This window comes from Sinocyclocheilus anshuiensis, unplaced genomic scaffold, assembly GCF_001515605.1.
Source record: "Sinocyclocheilus anshuiensis isolate Anshui unplaced genomic scaffold, SAMN03320099.WGS_v1.1 scaffold262, whole genome shotgun sequence".
NCBI lineage: Eukaryota > Metazoa > Chordata > Actinopteri > Cypriniformes > Cyprinidae > Sinocyclocheilus > Sinocyclocheilus anshuiensis.
The window spans coordinates 141405-163089 of NW_015547650.1; the positions used below are offsets into that span (position 1 = coordinate 141405).

Here is a 21685-nt window from a genome sequence, read left to right on the forward strand (position 1 = left end):
AATGATTTCCGAAGGATCATGTGACACTGAAGACTGGAGTAATAATGCTGAAAATTCAGCTTTTTGATCACAGGAATAAATTACATTTTAAATATATATTCCAAACGAAAGCAGTTATTTTAAATAGTAAATAGTATTTTTAAATAGTAAAAATATTTCAGAATATTACTTCTCTTGCTGTACTTTGTATCAAATAAATGCAGGCCTGGTGAGCAGAAGAGACTTTTTTAAAAACATTAAAAAACTTACTGTTTAAAAACCTTTGACTGGTACACTGTAAAAAAAAAATTTACAGTTAAATACCATATTTTCATTAACTGATATAATGTTAATATACGACAAAGGATTTAGACCTTTTTTATGTGATTGCCATACAAATAATAGAGTTGTCCATCAGAAATTGTTGTGGATGTATAGGCTATATACAGGAAATAAGGGGCCAAAATCACACCTTTTGGTGTACAACAGCTGCTAAGGTGTCAAGCTGTTGTACCCAAAAAGGTACAGTTTTGGCCCTTTTTTTCTGTGTGGCCTGGACGAGTGTGAGATTTCCCGGCCTGAAATTACGTCCCAGTCCAGCCCTGATAGACAGAACGATAGATAGAACGATAGATAGACAGACAGACAGGCTTTCTGCTCATTACAGCTTTATTTCTTCAAACAGCAGAGGAGGAAGCAAAGTCTCCAAAAATTCAGCCTCAGGCTCCAGCATCGATCTGCAGCACTGAAGCTAAATTCAGCTGCCATTCAATTATTCATGTGGGGGAAACTGTCCTGGAGGTCTGTGTTTGATGGAGGTTGCCTCTCTGAGATCTCAGTTTAATCTGGTCATTTTTTAAGGTGTAATTGGTGAACAGAAATCTGATTTGCTGAATCTGCCGAACTGCTGCTCAAGAAACATTTTTCTTCTTCTTCTTATTATTATTATTATCAGTGTTGAAAACAGTAGTTCGTCTTAATATTAGTGTGGAAACTGTGATACTTTGTTTTCTGAATTCTTTGCTGAATAAAAAGTTTATTTGAGAAGAGTGTTTATTTGAAATGGAAATCTTTTGTCTTGACTGTCACTTTTAAACAATTTAATGCATCCTTGCTTAATAAACGTATTCATTTATTTTTGAAAAATCAATCTGATCACAAACTTTTGAATGGTAGTTCATATACCCAGGTATCATTTAAAAAAAATTAGATTGACGGAAATTGAAATTTGAGTAAATCTAATAAACAGTAACAAATAAAATAAAAATAGAGATATAAAAATTGAATCACTTCCAGCTCATCACACTGGAAATTAAAGGTCAAGTCGAATGCACTGCATTGTGGGATACAGTATGTCAGGCAGTGGATCTATACTGCACATTTCAGTGCATGTAGTAGGTCATCAGGGATTTCATGCTTACAGAAAATCTGCATACTGTCCACAGTAAGACTGTATACTGTATGCTGCAGAGCTACATGTCAGCTTTATATCTCTCTTAAGAGGTTAATGAATGTTTTCCTAAAGAAGTCGTGACAGAACGCTGCACCAGACCGCAATAGATCAACATATAGACACACGTACTAGTGTCCCGACAGCAGTTTATCTCACGCACACACACACAAAAGCCATCGATCTCTGCTCTCGCTCCAGCAGGCTGCTGGCCATTCAGAGCAGAAGCGAGGCGGCTGTAGATATACTAAAGCCACAAACACTACAGCAGTAATACAGTCAGTTCACTTCCTAACAGGCCCAATGATTGCTTCATTGCAGCACTGATGATAAAGAAAGCTCTGTTTTAGTGGTGGAGCAGCGGAAGAGCAATATCTTTGAAGTGTCTAGGAAATCAATAATCTTCACAAACTCAGCAACTTCTGACCAATCATTGCACATGGATTTTCACGCACCGCTCTGTCAGTGCAAAGACACTAACATCTTATTTTTCTGAATAGTGCAAGATTGTGACCGCCTCATCCAACAAGCACATGAAATGTACACTGTAAAAAAATTATTGTGATTTTAACAGTAAAAGACTGTAAAAATGCTACAGTAAAAGACCTGTTAATTGGTTAACAGTAAGTTTCCATAATATATTCAGTGAATAAATGTAATTACATTTAACGTAATTTTACAGTAAAATACTGTTAAAAATAGTCATCGTATAATTTACAGTGAAGTTAATTAAATACGGTATTTTATTGTGAATTTAAGTAAAGTCTGTAAAACCTAAAATGGTGCTACCATATTTTTTACGGTGAAGTTCTGGCATCCACAGCTGCCGGTATTTTACCGTAAATGTCACAGATTTCTTTTTACAGTGTATTGTTTAATGCTTTTTGCTTATGTTTCAGCAAAAGACAAACAACTAAGACAACTAGTTTATGGTTGATTAGTTATATATCTATAAATACTATTGCTCATACTTAGACTGATTGAACAAACCCCAAACAGTAAATATTAAACTTAGCAGGGTTATTATAGTCAACTAAAACTAAAACCATTAAAAATAAAAGCAAACAAAAATAAACAAACAAATAAATAAATGTTTTTGAAGCAGTGATTTAAATAAACATTTTCTGAAATAAAATAAAATATTAAACAAAAAACTTTTTTTTAATTATTATTTTAGCTAGTTGCTAAGGCCACATTTCTCATTTTAATTTAGATTCAAAAAGATGTAATAAATAAAATTTAGGGAAAATTAAGGAAATATACCTTAAATTGTGCATGTATGTACTATTACTTTGCTGCACGATTATAATCTACAGCAATAAAATAAAATAACAAAAAACTTTTTTTAAATTATTATTTTAGCTAGTTGCTAAGGCCACATTTCTCATTTTAATTTAGATTAAAAAAGATGTAATAAATAAAATTTAGGGAAAATTAAGGAAATATACCTTAAATTGTGCATGTATGTACTATTACTTTGCTGCACGATTATAATCTACAGCAATAAAATAAAATAATGAAATGAAACAATTTCACATTTTACCATCCTGGATTTATTAAATAAACAAATAAATAAATTTCACCTTTACCTTAAAAATAATTCAAATTAATTAATTAATTTAATTAGGTTAAAACAATGTACAAAAAAAAAAAAACTCAGTGTTAAACATGAATTTCTAAAGAGAAAGACTGATGTAGTATTTTCATGTAAAACATACTACAATAATCTTTTTGTAGTTACAGCTTCTTTTTTGTTTTTCTTGATAGATGCAAATAATTACATGCATCAATAAAATCCCTAGATAAAGATTCAGAATGCAAAGACATTATTGGCATAACAAAAAGTGGCCTTAGATATATAGTGATATATTTTAGTGATCCATTTAGATATAAAGATAACACACATATACTCAATACATAGGGATATTCAGATCCCAAACTTCGAATAGCTTGGGAGCTGGTTTATGTTTGAGCATTATAGCTTTTTATTTATAAGCTGATTAATTATTCGTTAAGCCTTCAACGTAATGAATTTGTTGGAGCCGGTTGGAGCAAATGGACATGTAGCTGCACTTCCCAAACGTATGAGCAAATGATATGTGTGAGATGTAATGCACACCAGTGATTCACAGGGAATCATCAGCACTAAAGACCAGTGTGGGGTCAGATATCTCCAGCAGGATGAACTACAGACACAGAAGAAAAGCTTACATGCACAATGAATGCTGCAACCTGTTAACACACCGCTTACATGATCAGCATGTCAGAAAACACATGCATCGCCTTCTCTTGCATCACCATTCAGTTTTCATTTAATGCATTAATAAACATGTTGCCTATTATATATCCTAATTTTGCACTTGGAACAATTATTTAGATGTAATACTAACTAACATTGAATGGAATGATCAGATTAATGAATCTCTGAGCGCCATTAACCAACATTCCTTTGGGAGTCATATAGATATGAAGCCACTGAAGCTATTAGCTATAATGGACATGTAATCCGAGAGCATTTACAATTACAATGTTTATGTTTCAAGTTTACTGCCATTATTTGACTGTTCACATGAGCATCAGGATACATTTTAGTATGAACCTAGTGTGTAAACAACTACTTATGGGCTTTTTTTTAGCCCATTTTAAGTCATTTTGATTCTGCTGAGCAGAGTCTGCTGATTGCAGTTGCAAAGAAATGTAATTGCACAAATTGAGCAGAATTTTATGCACCATGGTTAATACTTAATATGAGCAAAATACACTGGATCTTGTGCTTACAAGAAAAAAGGTTTTCTTTGGAAGCCTGTTTCCACCACAGGATTAAAAAAGTAAATAAGTCAATCAATAAATAAAATAAAACTGTGACTTCATCTCACAATTCTCACGCTTTTTGCACAATTCTGAAAAAGAAGAATTGCTAGATTAAAAAAACAAAAAAAAACTTAGATGTTAGCGCTCAATTAGGAGTGTGCAGTTCTGAGAAGAAAATCAGGGTTGCAAGATATAAACTCGAAACTGCAAGAAAGAGTTATCATTTATATCCTATAATTTATATCTATCTATCCTATAATTATAACTTTTTCTCAGAATTGAGTTAATATCTTGCAATTCTGAGTTTATCTTACAATTCAGACTTTTTCTCAAAATTTTTGAGTTTATATCTCATAATTATGACATTTGTTCTGAGAATTTAGAGTTTCTCATAACTCATAATTGACTTTTTTTCTCAGAATTTAGTTTAGGCTATATCTTGCCATTCTGAGTTTATATCTCATAATTATAATTAGTTTCAGAACCGAGTTTATATATTGCAATTCTAAGTTTATATCTCATAATTTTGACTTACCCCCAAAATTCTGATTTTGTATCTCATAATTATTACATTTGTTTCTATATTATGACTTTTTCCTCAGAATTCTGAGTTTATATCTTGTCATTCTGATATTTTTCCTCAACATTCTGAGTTTATATCTCATAATTATGACATTTGTTCTTAGAATTCAGAGTTTCTATCTCATAATTTAATTTTTATATCTTGCAATTCTGAGTTGTTTCTCAGAATTGTGAGGGGAAAAAAATTCCAAATAAAATGGCGGCATTGCATTTTATGTATTTATTTATTTATCTATCTATCCTGTGGCAGAACCTGGCTTCCATAGTTTCCACTAGCCTATAGGTATAGATTCCCATATACTGATTCCCTTATTAACTTCGTTGGTTGGTAAACTTCCTGTAGACGATACAAAAGAAATTCTAACAAAGAAAACAAAGATATTGGCCTATTTCATATTCGAACTTGTCCGCAACCCATTTGAAGTTCCTGTGTAATGTCATGATGTCATAACTGATGCCAATCTCAGACAAAGACAAGCCCACAACACCAACAGTGTTAAACTGAGCTTCTGAATCACCCACAGAATGACCAGGATGTGAGACATACACGCTTGCTTCCTCTTTACTCGCCTTCATTTGTGCTCATTGCTGTGGCTTTCTGAAGGGTAAGGCAGCAGTATTTACTAGTGAGTCAGCACATGCCTGGGCAAAAGGGCAGCTTGAACACACACACACACTCTCTCACTCATATATTATACTCACATTCACGCGGCTCCTCTGACGCCTCAGTGTTTGAAGTCATTCAGAAGTCATGCATTAATAAAACCCATTCAACATCCAAAAGAAACCTCATTCACAAAGGCTGGAAATCTGTCATCATGTATGTCACTTTCTACTCCAAAATCATTAGATTAAAAATAGGAAATTATATTTTGAAAGTAAAATAAAATGGAGCACTGTTTTCAGGACAATAAGCAAATTTTACCCTCAAATTTTCATTACTGAATCAGAATCAGCTTTATTGCAGGTATGTATATACATACGAGTTATGTTATACAAACATAATCGGTTTTGGTGAACAAATTCCTCATATGTGTAAACATACCTGGCAGTAAATGCAAAAAACAAAACAAAAAACGTATTACTTGTAATGCATCCTTAGGTTTTACTTTTACTGTTCCATATATTTAAATTATGATTTTCATTAATGTAATACATAATTTGTACTGTAGTTTCTTAAAACAATACTGTTGTCCAATTACTTTTTTTTTTTTTTTAAATCATCATAAATTCAAAGAAGTGCCACAAATAATACCATGATGTAAAAATGTTTTTAATAATAAATTATTTTGTTTGTATTACAAGTAATGACATTTGGGGGCAAAATATGCAATAGTATCATGAAAATAATGTTGCAATGAGAAATATATAATAATGGTCCTATAAAATAGACTATTTTGTTTATGCAAAAACTTTTTTTTTCTTTTGATTTTTATGGTCTGGTATCATCTCGACCATCCATTAAGTCATTTCTGTATCAAGTAAATAAAGTGAATGAAACAATTAACTTAATCATTGGGCAACTGTGATAAAAAGCTTCTCATATCATATTTCTGAAGACAGCTGCAAAATTTGCAGAAGGACTTCAGCTGCTGAGCAATGCAAGAAAAATAAATTGGTATATTTAGAGGTGACTTGATAATAGTGATCACGGCTGCCTGAACAGATGGAAAAACAAACCCTGAACCTCACCAGAGCTTGACTGTCCAAATGATGCCTTCGTCATACATATCCTTAATGAAAGGCTAACGAATCACTTCTTAAAAGTATTTCCCATGCAAGCACACCAGCATACACACAGAAGCTGTTCATTTGGCCTGTATGGACTCTGTCCAGCTGTCCTGCGTGCAGAACTGGGCCCTTCAATATTTGCTGTTCGCCTGCCAAGATATTCTGCTGCAATGAATCGGTCCGGCACAGAAGCGTTGACCAGCAGAAGGTTCGCTTTCAGGCCTGACAAAAAGAAGAATCAAGGCAAGATAAAGGCAGCAGTAAACACAGTACTCACTTTCTCTTGTACTCATCCCGCTCCCGTTTGACTTTGGCCAGAACGTTATACAAGGCTCGCAGTTCTGGGGTGACGGTGTCGATTTGGACCCCGACCCCATCCGGGTGGGTCCAGGTGACTCCGGGTCCCTGGACAGTCTTGACGCGCTCTCCTTGTCTCAAAATATGCGTAAAGCTCCAGATGGTGCCTGGAAGTCTGGACCCCAGAGAGTCCGTCTGGACCGCGACTTCACGCGTGAAGGAGAAGCCCTGATGCCTCGGCTGACCGGAGGCTTGCTTCAGCTGGCTCTCCAGAAGTTTGTTCCTTCTCTCCAGCTCATGGACTTTGGCGAGGAAGCAGCGGAACCTCAGGTTGAGGGTCTTGAGAACATGGATGTTGGATCCCAGGTCGTTGCGCAGCGCTCTGGGAACCGCGTCCGACGGCGCGCCGCTCACCACGCCGCCCAAAAAACCTTCTCCAAACAACAACGAGCTCATGTTTTCATACAAAAATAGATATCGGCGAGCTGTAACGACTTCGATTCAAAGCTGGTGCGTCCAAGCAGTCTTCTTCTCATGCGTACTAAAAGCCCCTAAGTATCATCGATTGATTAGAAACAAGCAGTGCGGTCATTATCTGTCTATCCTTCCAGGACGCATCATGTTCTCCGTGGAAACGAGAGGAATAACGGAGGAGCGCAGCGTCCGTGTGTCAGCTCATTTCCGAAACTCCCGGACCACACACACAGAAAGAGAGACAGAGGGGGAGTGCAGGAATTTGGCAACATCGCCCCCTCAAACAAACTCCAGCACGTTTTATTTCTTAAAACTGCAAGTGTGGCTTATTATAACCTGATTTAAAAAAGACACTCTGCCATACTAGCGCTTTAAGTCAACTAATCGTTAAAATAATAAAAGATAAAAATAACAGCCATACAAGATGCTTCAGGATATTTTATCAATGTTTAATAATGCATTTATGAATCATAAATCATATACGATCCACAAAAAATATTTTTTGTGATGTTACTGATGTTTTATCTAAATAAATACAGTTTATGTTTTTCTGTAGGCTATTTATTAAGTAAACAATTATTCATAACATTAATAATAATACTGATCAAATATATACTTTTATCTAAAAATATACAATTTAAAATTGTATCAATGTTTAAAAATTAATTAACTATCAATAATATTATTTTGCCAACATATATGATTGAATTTTGCATCTAAATATATAAAATGTATATTTGATCAATGTTTAATAATGTATTAACTATTAATAATATCATAAGCCTATTAATATTGATAAAATATAGAATTTTTCTATTTTTTATCTGTAAATAGGTATTTAATTACATTTTTATTATGAAAATATTATATACGCACACACACACACACACATATATATATATATATAGTAGTCAACATTTGAAGTGGATCAAAGTTGTCCTAAGTTTCATCAAAGTTGTGCTAAGACAAGAACGCATTTTGGTATTAGGTTTTAGAACAATTTTGATGAAAGGTTTTGATTCACTTCAAATGTATGTGTGTGTATATATATATATATATATATATATATATATATATATAATGTTTTCATTTATATATTTAGCATTTATCTGCTTTCTGACTGCAACAAAGTAACATTTTCAGGTTTTGCTCATTGCAAAAACATAATTAGTTCACTGAATGCAAATCTGTGATTAATTCAGGCTCATTAATCATAGTTGAAAGGTTCATACCTTTATTAATATTAATGATCGATATTAAATGTGAAAGGGAGAGCTAGCTCATTAGCAAAGCCATAAATTAAAATCATCAGCAGAATAAGTTTAGGCAAATTAAGGAAGGCGTTGAAGCGATTATTTTCACTTTTGCATGTTGCGGCAACACAAGCTCTGTTTGCATTTCACCAAATGACTGATGAATAAAATCAGACATTACACAAGCATGCACCTTAAACCTGCCCTGGCTTGAAGCCGCTCTGCACATGTGCACAAAACACACCCAAGGATTTCTGAGGATCATCTGTCATTTCCTCAATTGTTTTGAATAGACAGTCCAAGTATGCAAAATCAACGTTTTTGGGAATGCAGTCATGTCTGCTACAAATCCTTTTATTCAAGTGTTAAGTGCCCGCGTGAATCCATGCTTTCTCACATAAATCTATAACAAAAAGAGACAGTTCTTCTAATGAGTTTTAGGTGTCTGGGAAAAGGTCTTTTTAGGGAGACTTCACAGACGTGTTGAAATAATCGGTTCTGGTCGTTGTTTAACAGCAGCAGAAAACTACAAAGAAACTATGTTAAAGTGGGTGCTGCACCAACATTGGGCTACTCACTTAAAGTCAAAAATCAAAGTAGACAAAATCCTGCTTAAGTGAAATTAAAAAGTTTGGATTTCATTTAATTAACTGCAAAAGTCAGGGAATATTTCACTATAAAAAATACAGTAGCCTACCTGAGTAAAAAAAGAAAAAAATGCATAATGTTAAACAATAAATGCATACTGTAAAACAATAAAAACCTTAAAAAGAAACTTGTGTATCTTTATTGACTAATACGTTATTATTTTATACAATCAGAAATAAGAGAAAGTTACTGTACAAACCTACTCGTACAGTACGTGTCTTCATGCTGCGCCTCCTGCTGGTTCATAATATAACAGTCTTCTAATAACAGTTTTCCTTGCGAGGAAATTACAATTCTGCTCGTCTTAGCTTATGAATATTAATTACTCAATGCGAACCATCCAATAGAGTTCGTCTATTGCTCTAATTAATATTCATGAGGCACCAGCGAACACCACTAGGCGGCGGTGTGATTCCTCACAGTCTGTGAAGCGCTCATCTCATCTCTCATCAGGCGAAGAAGAGAATACAGCGAGCCACAACGTGAGAACCATGCCGAAATCCAAGAGGGACAAAAAAGGTAGTTATTTCATCTTTTAGTTCGTTTTATCACTTGAACTCTACACGATATACATTAAAATGACTCGAGCTGAAATAAAAGCATGTTTGTTACTTGTTGCTCAGACTTAAGTTAAACTGCGTGGTTAAACTAATTCATTTTAGTGTAATTTATTAATGTTATTGAAGCAGCTGAGTCTGTTAGAATTTGTTAATGTTTCTTGTACTATCATTAATGTTGCTTTTAACAGTTTCTTTAACCAAAACAACCAAGAAGGGGTTGGAAGCCAAGCAAAATCTGATTGAAGAGGTTAGTATGACTTTTCATTGCTCTTTTGGGTGACACTACAAACATACCGTGGTATTCTTTGAAGTGCTTGGGAATGACAGCAGCAGCACTGATATGAACAAAACTTGATGATCATGTTCTCCAGCATGATTTGAGATGCTTCCACTGAAGCTCAAGATGCTCTTTAGAACAAGAAACCTACCTTAAAGGGGTCATATGATGCTTTTTTAAAGATCATTATTTTGTGTATTTGGTAGTACAGAATCGGATATAGGCCTATTTCCTCCTGATAAGATTGATTTGTTTTTGCTTATTTCCAGGCCTAAATGAAATATGTAATATCATCACAATAGTTTTGTGATTGATTAAAATATCTTTTTTCTGTTTCTCCCCCTTCTCAGCTGCGGAAATGTGCAGACATCTACAGATACGTGTTTGTGTTCTCAGTAGAAAACATGAGAAACAACAAACTAAAAGACATCAGGACGGCCTGGAAACACAGCCGGTATAAACACACAATCTCCACTGTTTTTAAGGGTTATTTTAGGATTTCGAAGAGTTTAAGGTTGAACTTGGGTGTTATGTTTCAGGTTCTTCTTCGGTAAGAACAAAGTCATGATGATCGCGCTGGGGAAAGGACCGACAGACGAATACAAAGATAATCTGCATAAAGTATGCCAGCGCGTGCAATCAACTGTTTAATTGCTAATTGAATTGAATTTGATTAACTATACTGGCTTTCTTTGGCTAATAAAGTGCTTATGAAACTGTCAAGAGTGACTGATTCGATCTTCTGGTTTGTTTTGCAGGTGAGCAAGTTTCTCAGAGGTGAAGTAGGTGTTTTGTTCACAAACAAAACCAAAGACGAGGTTCAAGAGTAAGTATTCGTTTAATTGACATATCAATTGGCTTTGATAACTTGTATATAAACCTATTTGTGATTCATTTAAAACTATATGGACTGATATACTGGCTAGTTTAATTGGAATTATTGGCATCATCGGTCAATAAGCTTTTATGCTTTGAGTTGCAGAAGTGTTAATCTACTAACATCCTTGATATGTCCGATTTTATCATTCATTTCTAATAAAACCTAATAATTTCAGTTTTTCGTGAACTTTTGTCCACAGATATTTCAGTAGCTTTAAAGAGGTGGATTACGCTCGAGCGGGTAACGTAGCGACCATGGCCATGACGCTGGATGAGGGTCCGCTGGAGCAGTTTCCACACTCGATGGAGCCTCAGCTCAGACAGCTGGGCCTTCCTACAGCTCTGAAGAAAGGTAAACCATTAGTTAACATGGTGACTATTACACAAACAAGTTGTGAAATGATGGTTCACCCAATCAAAAAGGCTGAAAATTGGCTCACGTTTAGGCTATCTAAGATGTAGATGAGTTTGTTTCTTGATCAGAACAGATTTGGAGAAATGTAGCATTACATCACTTGCACATCAATTGGTTCCTCTGCAGTGAATGGGTGCCGTCAGAATGAGAGTCCAAACAGCTCAGTCATTCTTGAGACATGGGACAAAACAGGTCCAGCAAGGGTAACTGCTATTAGGTTTAAAAAATATATATTTTCAATTTTAAATGTCATGAGGGATTAATAATATAATGTATTTAACACAATAATCACCTTCAATTTAACTTTCTCATTATTATACCAAATCTGTGTTTCTTAATGTCCTCATCAAAGCATAGCTCAGTAGCTTAGTACATATAAGATACACTCTTGTAAGATACAAGAGTACAAGGTTTTATTTTTTCAATGTTTTGTCCCACTTCTCAAGAATGACTGAGCTGATAAAAACATCACAATAATCCACAAGCAATCCACACAACTCTAGTCCATCAATTAGTCAATTTAGTTTAGTTTTTAACTTCAAACCGTTGCTTCCGGCTAAAATACTCTATCCATAATAATTGCTTTCTTTAGAGAAAAAGTTGTCTCGTCTGAATCAGGAGAAAAATATGCAAACACCAAGCACTGTTTACAAGCCAAAACAGTTGTAAACAAACATGTCAGTGGATTTTATGACTGGAGGAAGTGTTATTATGGATTATGGACAGGTATTTTGATCAGAAGAAACGGTTAAAATGTCTAAATCAGTGGTTCTCAAACCTGTCCTGGAGGACCCCCTGCTCTGCACATTTTGTATGTCTCCCTTATCAAACACACCCAATTTAGTTCTTGCAGTCTCTACTAACGAGCTGATGAGTGGAGTCAGGTGTGTTAGATAAGGGAGACATGCAAAAGATGCAGGGCAGGGGGGCCTGGATTTATTTCTTACAAACATGCTTTTCATTTTACAAAACATTAATCAATGGACTGGAGTGGTGTGGATTACTTGTGGATTATTGTTATGTTTTTATCAGCTGTTTGGACTCTCATTCTGACGGCACCCATTCACTGCAGAGGATCCATTGGTGAGCAAGAGATGCAATGCTACATTTCTCCAAAACTGTTCTGATGAAGAAACAAACTCAACTACATCTTTGATGACCTGAGAGAGAACATTTTCAGCAAAATTAAATTTTAATATAACCAAAGCTGCATCTTCAATCAGAAGAGGATAAGTGTATTGTAAATTAGTTTGCACTAACTAAACTATTATCAATCCATCTGCAGGCGTGGTGACACTGATAAAGGATTTTGAAGTGTGTAAAGAGGGAGACACACTCACACCTGAACAGGCTCGAATTCTGGTGAGTTTGTACCACTAATACACTGCAAAAAGTCATAATAACATATGCAGTGTTGCTTTTAAAATGAATTAATTTGTAAAATATTTTACTTGGAAAACATGACAAAAAAGACTTGTTTAAACTTTAAAACAACCTGCTGCAGTGTTTATGCACTAGCAGACATGACGTCTCTTTATTTGGATTAAAATCCATTTAAAAAGTTAAAAAGGTCATGAACTAATTTTGATTTTAAAAGGGATTTATTCAGTTATTGTAAAACCATAATTTTTTGGACTTTCAATTCAGAAACTCTTTGGAATCGAAATGGTGGAATTCAAAATATCAATTAAGTGCATGTGGAATTCTGAATCCGGAGACTTTGAAAAGCTGACGGACGGTGACAGCAATGAGACCAAGAAAGAGGAAACGGATGAAGAGGGTGACGGAAGCGAATAAAACCTGGACACAGGCAATGGACTTTTTTTTGTGAACATTCATTGTGTTGATCCAACATAAATGAAACGTTTTATTGAGTGTTCTTTCAGTGAGCTGCGTATTACTATCACAGTCATCTGCACACTGTTTAGTTTCTATTGTCTACAAAAATACAAAGTTTATTATGACTGAATGGAGAGAAACGAACTGAGGCAAACGGGATCTTTTTTATTTATTGTTAAATGGAAGTTATTTTAGCAAGAAGACAACAAAACAGTTATTCATCAAAATGCCACTATCACATTGATTTGTACTGCATTCTCATGTAAACATGGAGAAAAATCAAGTGTTGGTGAGCTCAGAGATGTTTCATTTTGTCATTGTGTTTATTAGGATGCTGAAGGCTGGTCCAACTCAATTGTAACTGTTCACTCACAAAATATGAACACAGAAAAAATAAAGTGATCTCTGTATTAGTTCTTATAAATCAGGCTTCATATCGTTTTATTCTCTAACTGTCACGGGGCGTCTAGCGGAAGTAGTTTGGACACTCGTGGGCCACTAAATCCCAGGCGTGTTTGAAAGCATCCACGACTTCCTGTTTGAGCGGACCTTCTGCGGCTGCTGTCAGGTTCTCATGCAGCTGCTCCATCCTGATAATGACCCCGTCACCCAGATCACCCTGTAAACACACACGTCAAAACATTGAATCTGCCATTTTGTCCGACAAACAAACCAGAGAGGACAGTAGATTAACTTCGGTGGACTTGAACTTGAAAAATGGTGTGTATTGGCGTCTTTTCGCAGTTGAAACAAGATACCCTTCTGATGTTCATTCATGTTTATTTCATGCTGTAACTAGTAAAGAGGAAGAGATGATAGGTTCACGAGTCGCTTGAACTGAGGCACTACAGCAATCTGTCACGACACATTAAAGAGCCACAAAATGGCATTTATTTGAATTTCTGAACAAATTACCAAATTTGAAAGTTTCATATGAAAACTAACCTGTATTTTTCACTGCGTGAGAACATGATGTGCGTCGTGAGAGTGCCATGGTTTGTCGGACATAGCAACAGTAACAAAGGGTGGCGAGTCTTTGCGAATGGTCAATTGAAATTAAATATTTTGCAAAAATAAATACGATGATTTCTTAGCAAAAACTATACTAGTATATCAATGCCACTAAAATAACTGCTCTCACCCTCAGATGAGAGTGATGGTACATCCAGCGAATAGCAGCTGATGTCAGGGTGGGTTTCTCTGAGCTTTATGCTGCTTCCAGAGCCTTCTGAATGCCATCTATGCCTTGGAAATGACTCTCCTTCCAGTATCTGAAATAGAAAAACATGCAACACTGATCACATCTTAAAGGTGCTGTATGTAAGTTTTTGACTCTACTAAAGTATACTAAAAATACCATATGTCTGCAGATATTTAAGAAATGCTAAGTTAACATACTTGTTTATCTGGAAAAACAATGCTACGGTCAGTTATTCTCCTTTGAAAATGTGCGTTCCGGGCCGGAATGTCCAAGTAGACCCAGGTGAAAAAGAAATATATTTAAATTGTGCTTTTTCAGACATACTTACTATATTTAAATTATACTATACTAAGTGCATATTAAATGTATCGTAACGCATTACTTTCCATAAAAAGTAACTAAGTAACTTAATCAGTTACTTTTTTTATGGAGTAACGCAATATTGTAATTAGCCACGTTACTCCATACACGTTAGCCATGTAATTATTTTAAAAGTAACTTTCCCCAACACTGGATATAACTGCAGATTAATCCCATTCTATTTGATCTCCAAAATGGGGCGTGAACTCCAAAAGTGGGCAGAACCTCCAAAATGGGGCGGGGTCTCCTCCCACAAAGACTTTCACCATTGGCTCTGGCTTCAGCCAATTGTTATTGACTTACATTTCAAAATAAAACGTTATAAATGTAACATTGTTTCTAGAGCAGAGCCCAAAGCTCGTGGCCAGTGGTGTTCGGACTGGAGTTTGAACCTCTGCTTAATGATATAAACGGGAATCACCCACGAGCCGTCAGCGCAGGGGAAAGATTTTACTCTATCGCTTTGTTCCAAGCAACGGGGGCATCCCCGGGCACGACATTCGCAGGGTAGGAGGGGGTAGTGACGCTGGGTGTAACTAAAAAGTTGCCATTGTCCGGTGAGGTCCGGTTGGGGAGTTACGGAACGATCTCATATCGCATAATCTTATTAACTGTTTATCTCCTGAACTGCAACTTTCTTTACCACGATATTCTCCGGGCTGCAGTTATACCCTTCTCGGAATGTCGGTCTCTGTTTTGGTTTGTGAAACCGGCCCACTGCCAGTTTACCCAATTGTATTTCGGCACCCCGGGTTGCCAGTTGGCAGAAAATACAGCGTATTTAATTTCATTCATCATCAAGTGCGCTCGTTCCTGTTGGTGTCGTCAATCTGGCAACCTGCGTGTGCGTCAAGTCTGAGAAGGTGAAAAAAAACCCTCCAATATTTTGAATTTGGACTGCAATACCTACTTCAACCACTCGGTGTCAATCCTACATACAGCACCTTTAATGCTCAACTAACTACATCTAAACTCTGAGGTCACACAGGACTGAAAAAAAAACCCCGTCAGTGATGTGAATGTCATGCATGAATTATGAATTTAATGCACCTGTCTCTGTAAGTACCAGCCCAGCTGCTCCCGAAGAATCGGCCCGCAGGCTGAGCGCCGTCTTTATCTTCATAGTGATATTTTCCAGTCAGAAGCCCACCTGTGAGATGAGCGGAGAAAATTATTTTACTTGGGATCAGTAAAGAGTATCAGTATCAGATTTTTATTGTATATATTTTTTTTATCATTTACAATTAAGCAAACGTTTTCAAATTATACAAAAAAAAAGTGTGCAAAAACATAAAATGCTAGTTAAGAAATTAGCCCAAGAGACCATTTCATTGCAGAATGAATGATTTTAGATGGCCAAATAAGTTTTCTTTAAAGAATTTAGTGTTATTTTATGTATTGTTTCATTATTATTTAATTATATTTTATTGTTAAATTTTTGTATATTTTTATGTTTAAATTTTTTTATTATTATTATTTGTTTATTTTATGCATTGTTTAATTATTTAATTATACTATACATATGTTTATGTTTACAGATTTTTTTGTTTATTATTATTATTTGTTTATTTTATGTATTGTTTAATCATTATTTAATTATAGTATACATGTTTATGTTTACAGATTTTTTTTGTTTATTATTGTTTTTTTATTATTATTATTTGTTTATTTTATTTAATGTATTATCCTAATTATCCTAAAGTAAATATTATTATACAGCATGTTAGTTAACAAACAAAAAAAATATGGAGAGGAAATTAAAAAAAGACAAGCAATGCAAAATATACAGTACATAGTAGTTTAGTTCTTGTTGACTTTAGGTCTGTTATTAATTAGGAACCAATTTATTATGTTTTGCAAATACATTTAAAACAATAAGGAATGCATTACCTGCCAGGGGATTGTATGCATAGAAACGGATGCCAAAGTATCTCAAACATGGCAGCAGCTCAGTTTCCACCTGTCGTGTGGTTGCATTATAAATGCCCTTCAGAGGAAAACATCAACACTGTTCAAAACTGGCCTATTCGTTCTTCAATAATACTTCATTGACAAATTTCAAAATAGTTATACACTAGACCAGGGGTGTCCAAACTCGGTCCTGGAGGGCCGGTGTCCTGCAGAGTTTAGCTCCAACTTGCCTCAACACACCTGCCTTCAAGTTTCTAGTATGCCTAGTAAGAGCTTGATTAGCTGGTTCAGGTGTGTTTAATTGGGGTTGGAGCTAAACTCTTCAGGACACCGGCCCTCCAGGACCGAGTTTGGGCACCCCTGCACTAGACCTTGTATACAGACTAACATCCATCCATGCATCTATCCACTTACTTGATATACAGTAGGAAGCACCCAGTTATTGTGTTTGCAGATGCAGTAGATTTCTGCCACTTCCCATGATGCATAGTTCGATAAGCCCAGCTGTTTGAATTTGCCCTAAACACCAACAAACAGCTTGAGTTGCATAATTCTGACAGCTTTTGTTTTCTAAAAACATCTAGGTCAGACAGCCATAAACTATCAATAACTCACCGACTGTCAGGCATTTCTCAAAGTACACGTCTGACGGACAAAGTCTAGAGTCTGTAGTGTGTCATGGAAAGCTCTCGTGATGCACCTCTTTATGCAGCTGGTTGCAGGCCTGTAGTGTGTCCTGAATGGGGCTCTGGCGGTCCGGCGCGTGAAGGTAAAACAGCTCCACACATTGTGTGCGCAGCCTCTTCAGATACGTTTCCAGCTGATTCCGGACACTTTCTGGTTTGAGTGTCTTTCCCTCCCAGGGGTTTGCTTTAGTCGCGATTCGAACTGATAAACACAAATTAAATGAAAGCACTGAACTTGATCACAAACATACTCCCCTTTTAGACCTTTATTGTTTCAACATACTAATATTTTGATTTCATTTTTTTATTTTCCCATTTTAACGTTTTAGTATTTGTATCGTTTTTAAATGTCTATAAAGTTTGTATAGATTTTTATTTCAGTTTTAGTTTTGTTATTTTAGCACTTCAAGTTAAATTAAATCAAAATGAGAAATGTTGCCATTAATATATTTCTATTTTAATATTTTAATTTAATATTTCAATTTTTAAAATAATTTTAATTTTAGTTAGAAATAAGAAATATGTAACAATCACAGACATGAGTGGAAAATATCATTTCATGTATTATTATTATGTACCTCATTTTGCACTGTTTCTTGGTATTTTTAAATTCCCTCCAGCATATTTCTTCTTATTTGTTGCCACTTGATATATTATTTAATATGATTTGTCTCTGATTTAAAATAATAAAAATACATTTAAAACTATTAGAATTGTAATAAAAAGTATAATACAAAATACTATACAATATTAATTAAAACAGAATTAAATACTGCTCTGCTCCTACTAATTATTTATTAATAAATATAATAATAATAATAAATTATTATTATTTACTTAATTATTATTTAATTACAATTTATTATTGCTTAGTATTTTAATGTATTGTTTTTATTTATAAGTTTTTTTTTTGTCAGCATCCAAACTTTATATAAATGTTTAAGGAAACCCGTATTTTAATCACCTTTTGGCCTTTATTAGTCCATTTTAATGGTGTAGTACAGCAGTTCTCAAACAGGGGGCCTCAGCAAACTTCCAGACTGGGCCAAATAGGCTAAGACTTCAAATATTTACATTTATTTATATTGACACAATTTTAATTACAATTCTATAAAACACTAAACATATAAATGTTCAACGCTACAGTGACATAATATTTAAAATGTTATTTTATTTTGATATTTATATTCTAACATGATATTTCATTGGAGGTGCTTGAACAAGGGGACACAAAAGGACAACTGCTGTAGTGTGGGAAAAAAAATAATTCTTAAAAGCATAAATATCAAGTGCAGTCTCTCAATATGAGATGATATTGTCAAATGATGTTATATACAGAATATAGTCACGTAAAACGGTTTGACATGTCATGTCAGGTACTCAAATACAGTTGGGTTTTCAAATTACATCACTGATACATCACAGTTTTGCACGTAATTATCATAAGCCAATAAGTATTGTTTATGATTTCAGGTAATATTAAATCTAGCATTTAATTATTCTTATAAGAGTAAATGCACTCTTCAATAAAATGACAATAATGCACTCTAAAAAATGCTGGGTTAAATACAACCCAGTGCTGGGTAAAATAGGGACAAACCCAGCAATTGGGTTGTTTTGACCCAGCGGTTGGGTTACTACCCAGAAGGTTGGGTTAAACATTTAACCCAACCGCTGGGTCAAAACAGCCGATGTTTCTTAACACTTTCATTTTACTGGTTCAAAACATAGTAACGTTTCTACATTCATGGCCTTTGAAGTCTTATGTGACACATGCTATGGAAAAAAACTCCCTAACAGATTTATTAAAACAATACAATATTCTGATACATTATACAAAATTAGTCTGTCTATCTTAAGAAAGGCAATACAGATGATCCGTGAAGACCAAAGAATGCTAATGTTTTGTTCCACAATGTATTTCTTCTAAGTTTCATGAGTTCTATTAAACATTCTTGAAAAGAATTCCACACAATATTTTCCTGGAGTGACACGTCCGCATGTGCTCTAAATAGCAGCTGATGTTTTTATAGGTGTGTTTTAGTGTGTAAGCGCACTGGGCTCACGGCAGAGGTGTTGAACCCTGGTTGGCATTGACCTCTAGAGTCGGATCAGTGCTCTTAGGGAATGTTTTCCAGGTTCTGTTGCCCCAGAATCCCTGATCGCAGTGCTGCTTCAGCTGTGGCTCGGTGGTGACCCCTCGACAGGCCCGTCCTGCAAGAGGATAACTTGTTATGTCACATGCTGAAGGTTCTGAAATATGGGTAATGCATTGATGGTTTGCTGTTATTTCAAGCAGCATCCATATTAATAAACAGTGTTGGGGGTAACGCATTACAAGTAACGCGAGTTACGTAATCAGAGTACTTTTTTCAAGTAACTAGTATTGTAACACATTACTTTTAAAAGTAACTTTCCCCAACACTGTTAATAAAATATTTTAATTACAAATGAGTATGATGATAGTATTTCAAATATTATCAGCAGAACAAATAGAGTAAAAGAATAAATTATGAGTTTTAGTTGGATGTTCATCTGATGTTTTTCTTAAATGTTATTCCTTGTTTTAGAGTGTTTAGAAAACATTTAAAACATTTCCACAATGTTTGCAAAATGAGAAAAGTGAATGTTCTCTTAATGGTTGCATAACCAAGGAAAACCATTTTTAAAAAATAAAAACTGGATGTTTTGAATGGAAATAATGTTTTTATAACTTAATGGAAACTTTAGCAAAATATTTTTTTATTATTATTATTATTATTATTATTATTACAAATTAGTTTGATGATACATTTTGAGTAAAAGTGAAAATGCTATGTTATTACATGTTAAATAATTAAAATAAAATCATTAATTAAAATAACAATAGTGCTTAAATATTATAAACATAATATTATATTAAGTATGATAAATTATCTAATAAAATGTTTATTATATACCAATTTTATTACAAACAGATCACTTTGGCTAACATTCTGGCAAAGTTATGCAGAAACCGTCTTCCAGTATCATTCATAAAACATTAATTCAATGTTGTTTGGTCATTAATAACGTTACAAAACGTTAGCACTTATACATTGTTCATAGAACGTTTTTTAAACGTTATTTTTTTTTTAGAACGTGCGGACAAACGTTTTAATTATTTATGTTATTTATGCTTTAACTTTTTATTTGCAGGTTTAAATAATAAATAAACACGGATGTTTTTATATGCGCACTTAGACTTGCATATAATCCATCATGGCTCTATTGCTGGTCCATTAGAAGGTGTGAACATTAAAACGTGAGTTCATTACAAAATTACCTTCATTTGACTCTGAAATCTGTCTGATAAAGTGTTTTCCTTTGAATTGGGCTCTTTGAAGTGATGCAGTAAATCAGCCTGAAGTAACGAGTTTTACGCTCATTTGTAAGTCATCTGAAGGAGGTCAGTCAGCTCTTCAGCTGCCTTTGCTTGTTTCTGTATGTGTCTCGTTCCTCTCAAAGGACATTCCCTTCACTGCTCCTACAGGAAGACAGTGTCCTGAGGGCATTTGGATCTCGGTTGGTGTCTAAGGTGGATCTGAGAGTCTTCTTCCTCCTGTCATCTGCTGCTGCGCTTTCAGTCCGCGCTGCACGCGCGTTAATATGGACGCAGATTAGTTTGTTTTAACGCTTTAAGTGTGTTATTTAGGTGGAGGGCTCTTTCAGAACAGCGTGGGAGCATGGATATGTTATTTTACTCTTTAATCATTCTAATTCATGGAATTTATGCAGCATCCCGTTCAGGAAAAAACCTGAAGCCGCACATGTGAGTAACTGTTTTTGGATTGAGATTGCGCGCTTCAGAATATTATTATTATTAAGTACTAGTTAGCTTTGAATATCACAATAAATGAACGAAATGAACGAATTTACGTCTCATGTTCGTGCTCATATTTATTAGTTTCTAAGTTATTTTAATTAAAGCAAACTAGAAGAGTTTTTATTCATATTGGAAACTCTCTTTGACGCGTATTTACGCGTATTTTTGGTGAACTTGCGAGACGCTGGTTGATCTCAGAATACTTTGGCTAACGTTCTGGTAAGGTTCAGTAACTTTAATAGATCGTCCGTTCAAAGTAGTCTAGTCTTTAATAGCGTTTTAATATCAGAAACGTTAACTTAAACATCATTCATGGAACGTTTACATTTTTTTTAAACGTTATTACTTCCTAGTTCTCAGAACTTTGGCTAACGTTCTGGAAAGGTTGATTCAAAGTTATGAACAAACGTTCTTCCAGTAACGTTAATAGAACGTTTTGTTCAAATTTATCCGGTCTTTAATAGTTTTCTTAAACCATTAGCACAAAA

The 21685-nt window shown here is 34.7% G+C and overlaps 2 protein-coding genes and 1 pseudogene across 3 annotated transcripts in view; 1 reads left to right on the forward strand and 2 right to left on the reverse strand.

Moving 5' to 3' along the window:
- Positions 1–7538, reverse strand: part of iffo2b (intermediate filament family orphan 2b) — a 47938-nt gene extending 40400 nt beyond the window's left edge. For both annotated transcript variants that reach the window (XM_016504164.1, XM_016504163.1), the window contains exon 1: positions 6831–7538. In XM_016504164.1, coding sequence (XP_016359650.1) covers positions 6831–7306 — 476 coding nt within the window. In that variant the 5' untranslated portion in view covers positions 7307–7538. The remainder of the gene's footprint in view (positions 1–6830) is intronic.
- A 2124-nt stretch (positions 7539–9662) lies between these two features.
- Positions 9663–13596, forward strand: mrto4 (MRT4 homolog, ribosome maturation factor). Its single transcript, XM_016504165.1, has 8 exons — positions 9663–9744; positions 9974–10032; positions 10413–10516; positions 10602–10683; positions 10821–10888; positions 11142–11293; positions 12642–12718; positions 13004–13596. Exons 1-8 carry the CDS (start codon positions 9717–9719, stop codon positions 13151–13153), a joined length of 720 nt encoding a protein of 239 aa, XP_016359651.1. The 5' UTR covers positions 9663–9716; the 3' UTR covers positions 13154–13596.
- A 50-nt stretch (positions 13597–13646) lies between these two features.
- Positions 13647–20886, reverse strand: LOC107701978 (aflatoxin B1 aldehyde reductase member 2-like; annotated as a pseudogene).
- Positions 20887–21685: the final 799 nt, after the last annotated feature.

What these genes read in the sequence shown, in the direction of transcription:
- mrto4 (XM_016504165.1), top strand. Translation starts at nt 9,717, where the DNA reads ATGCCGAAATCCAAGAGGGACAAAAAAG. An exon ending in ACAAAGATAATCTGCATAAA is followed by an intron (nt 10,684 to 10,820) that starts GTATGCCAGCGC and finishes TTTGTTTTGCAG; the next exon opens with GTGAGCAAGTTTCTCAGAGG. An exon ending in CTGAACAGGCTCGAATTCTG is followed by an intron (nt 12,719 to 13,003) that starts GTGAGTTTGTAC and finishes CTTTCAATTCAG; the next exon opens with AAACTCTTTGGAATCGAAAT.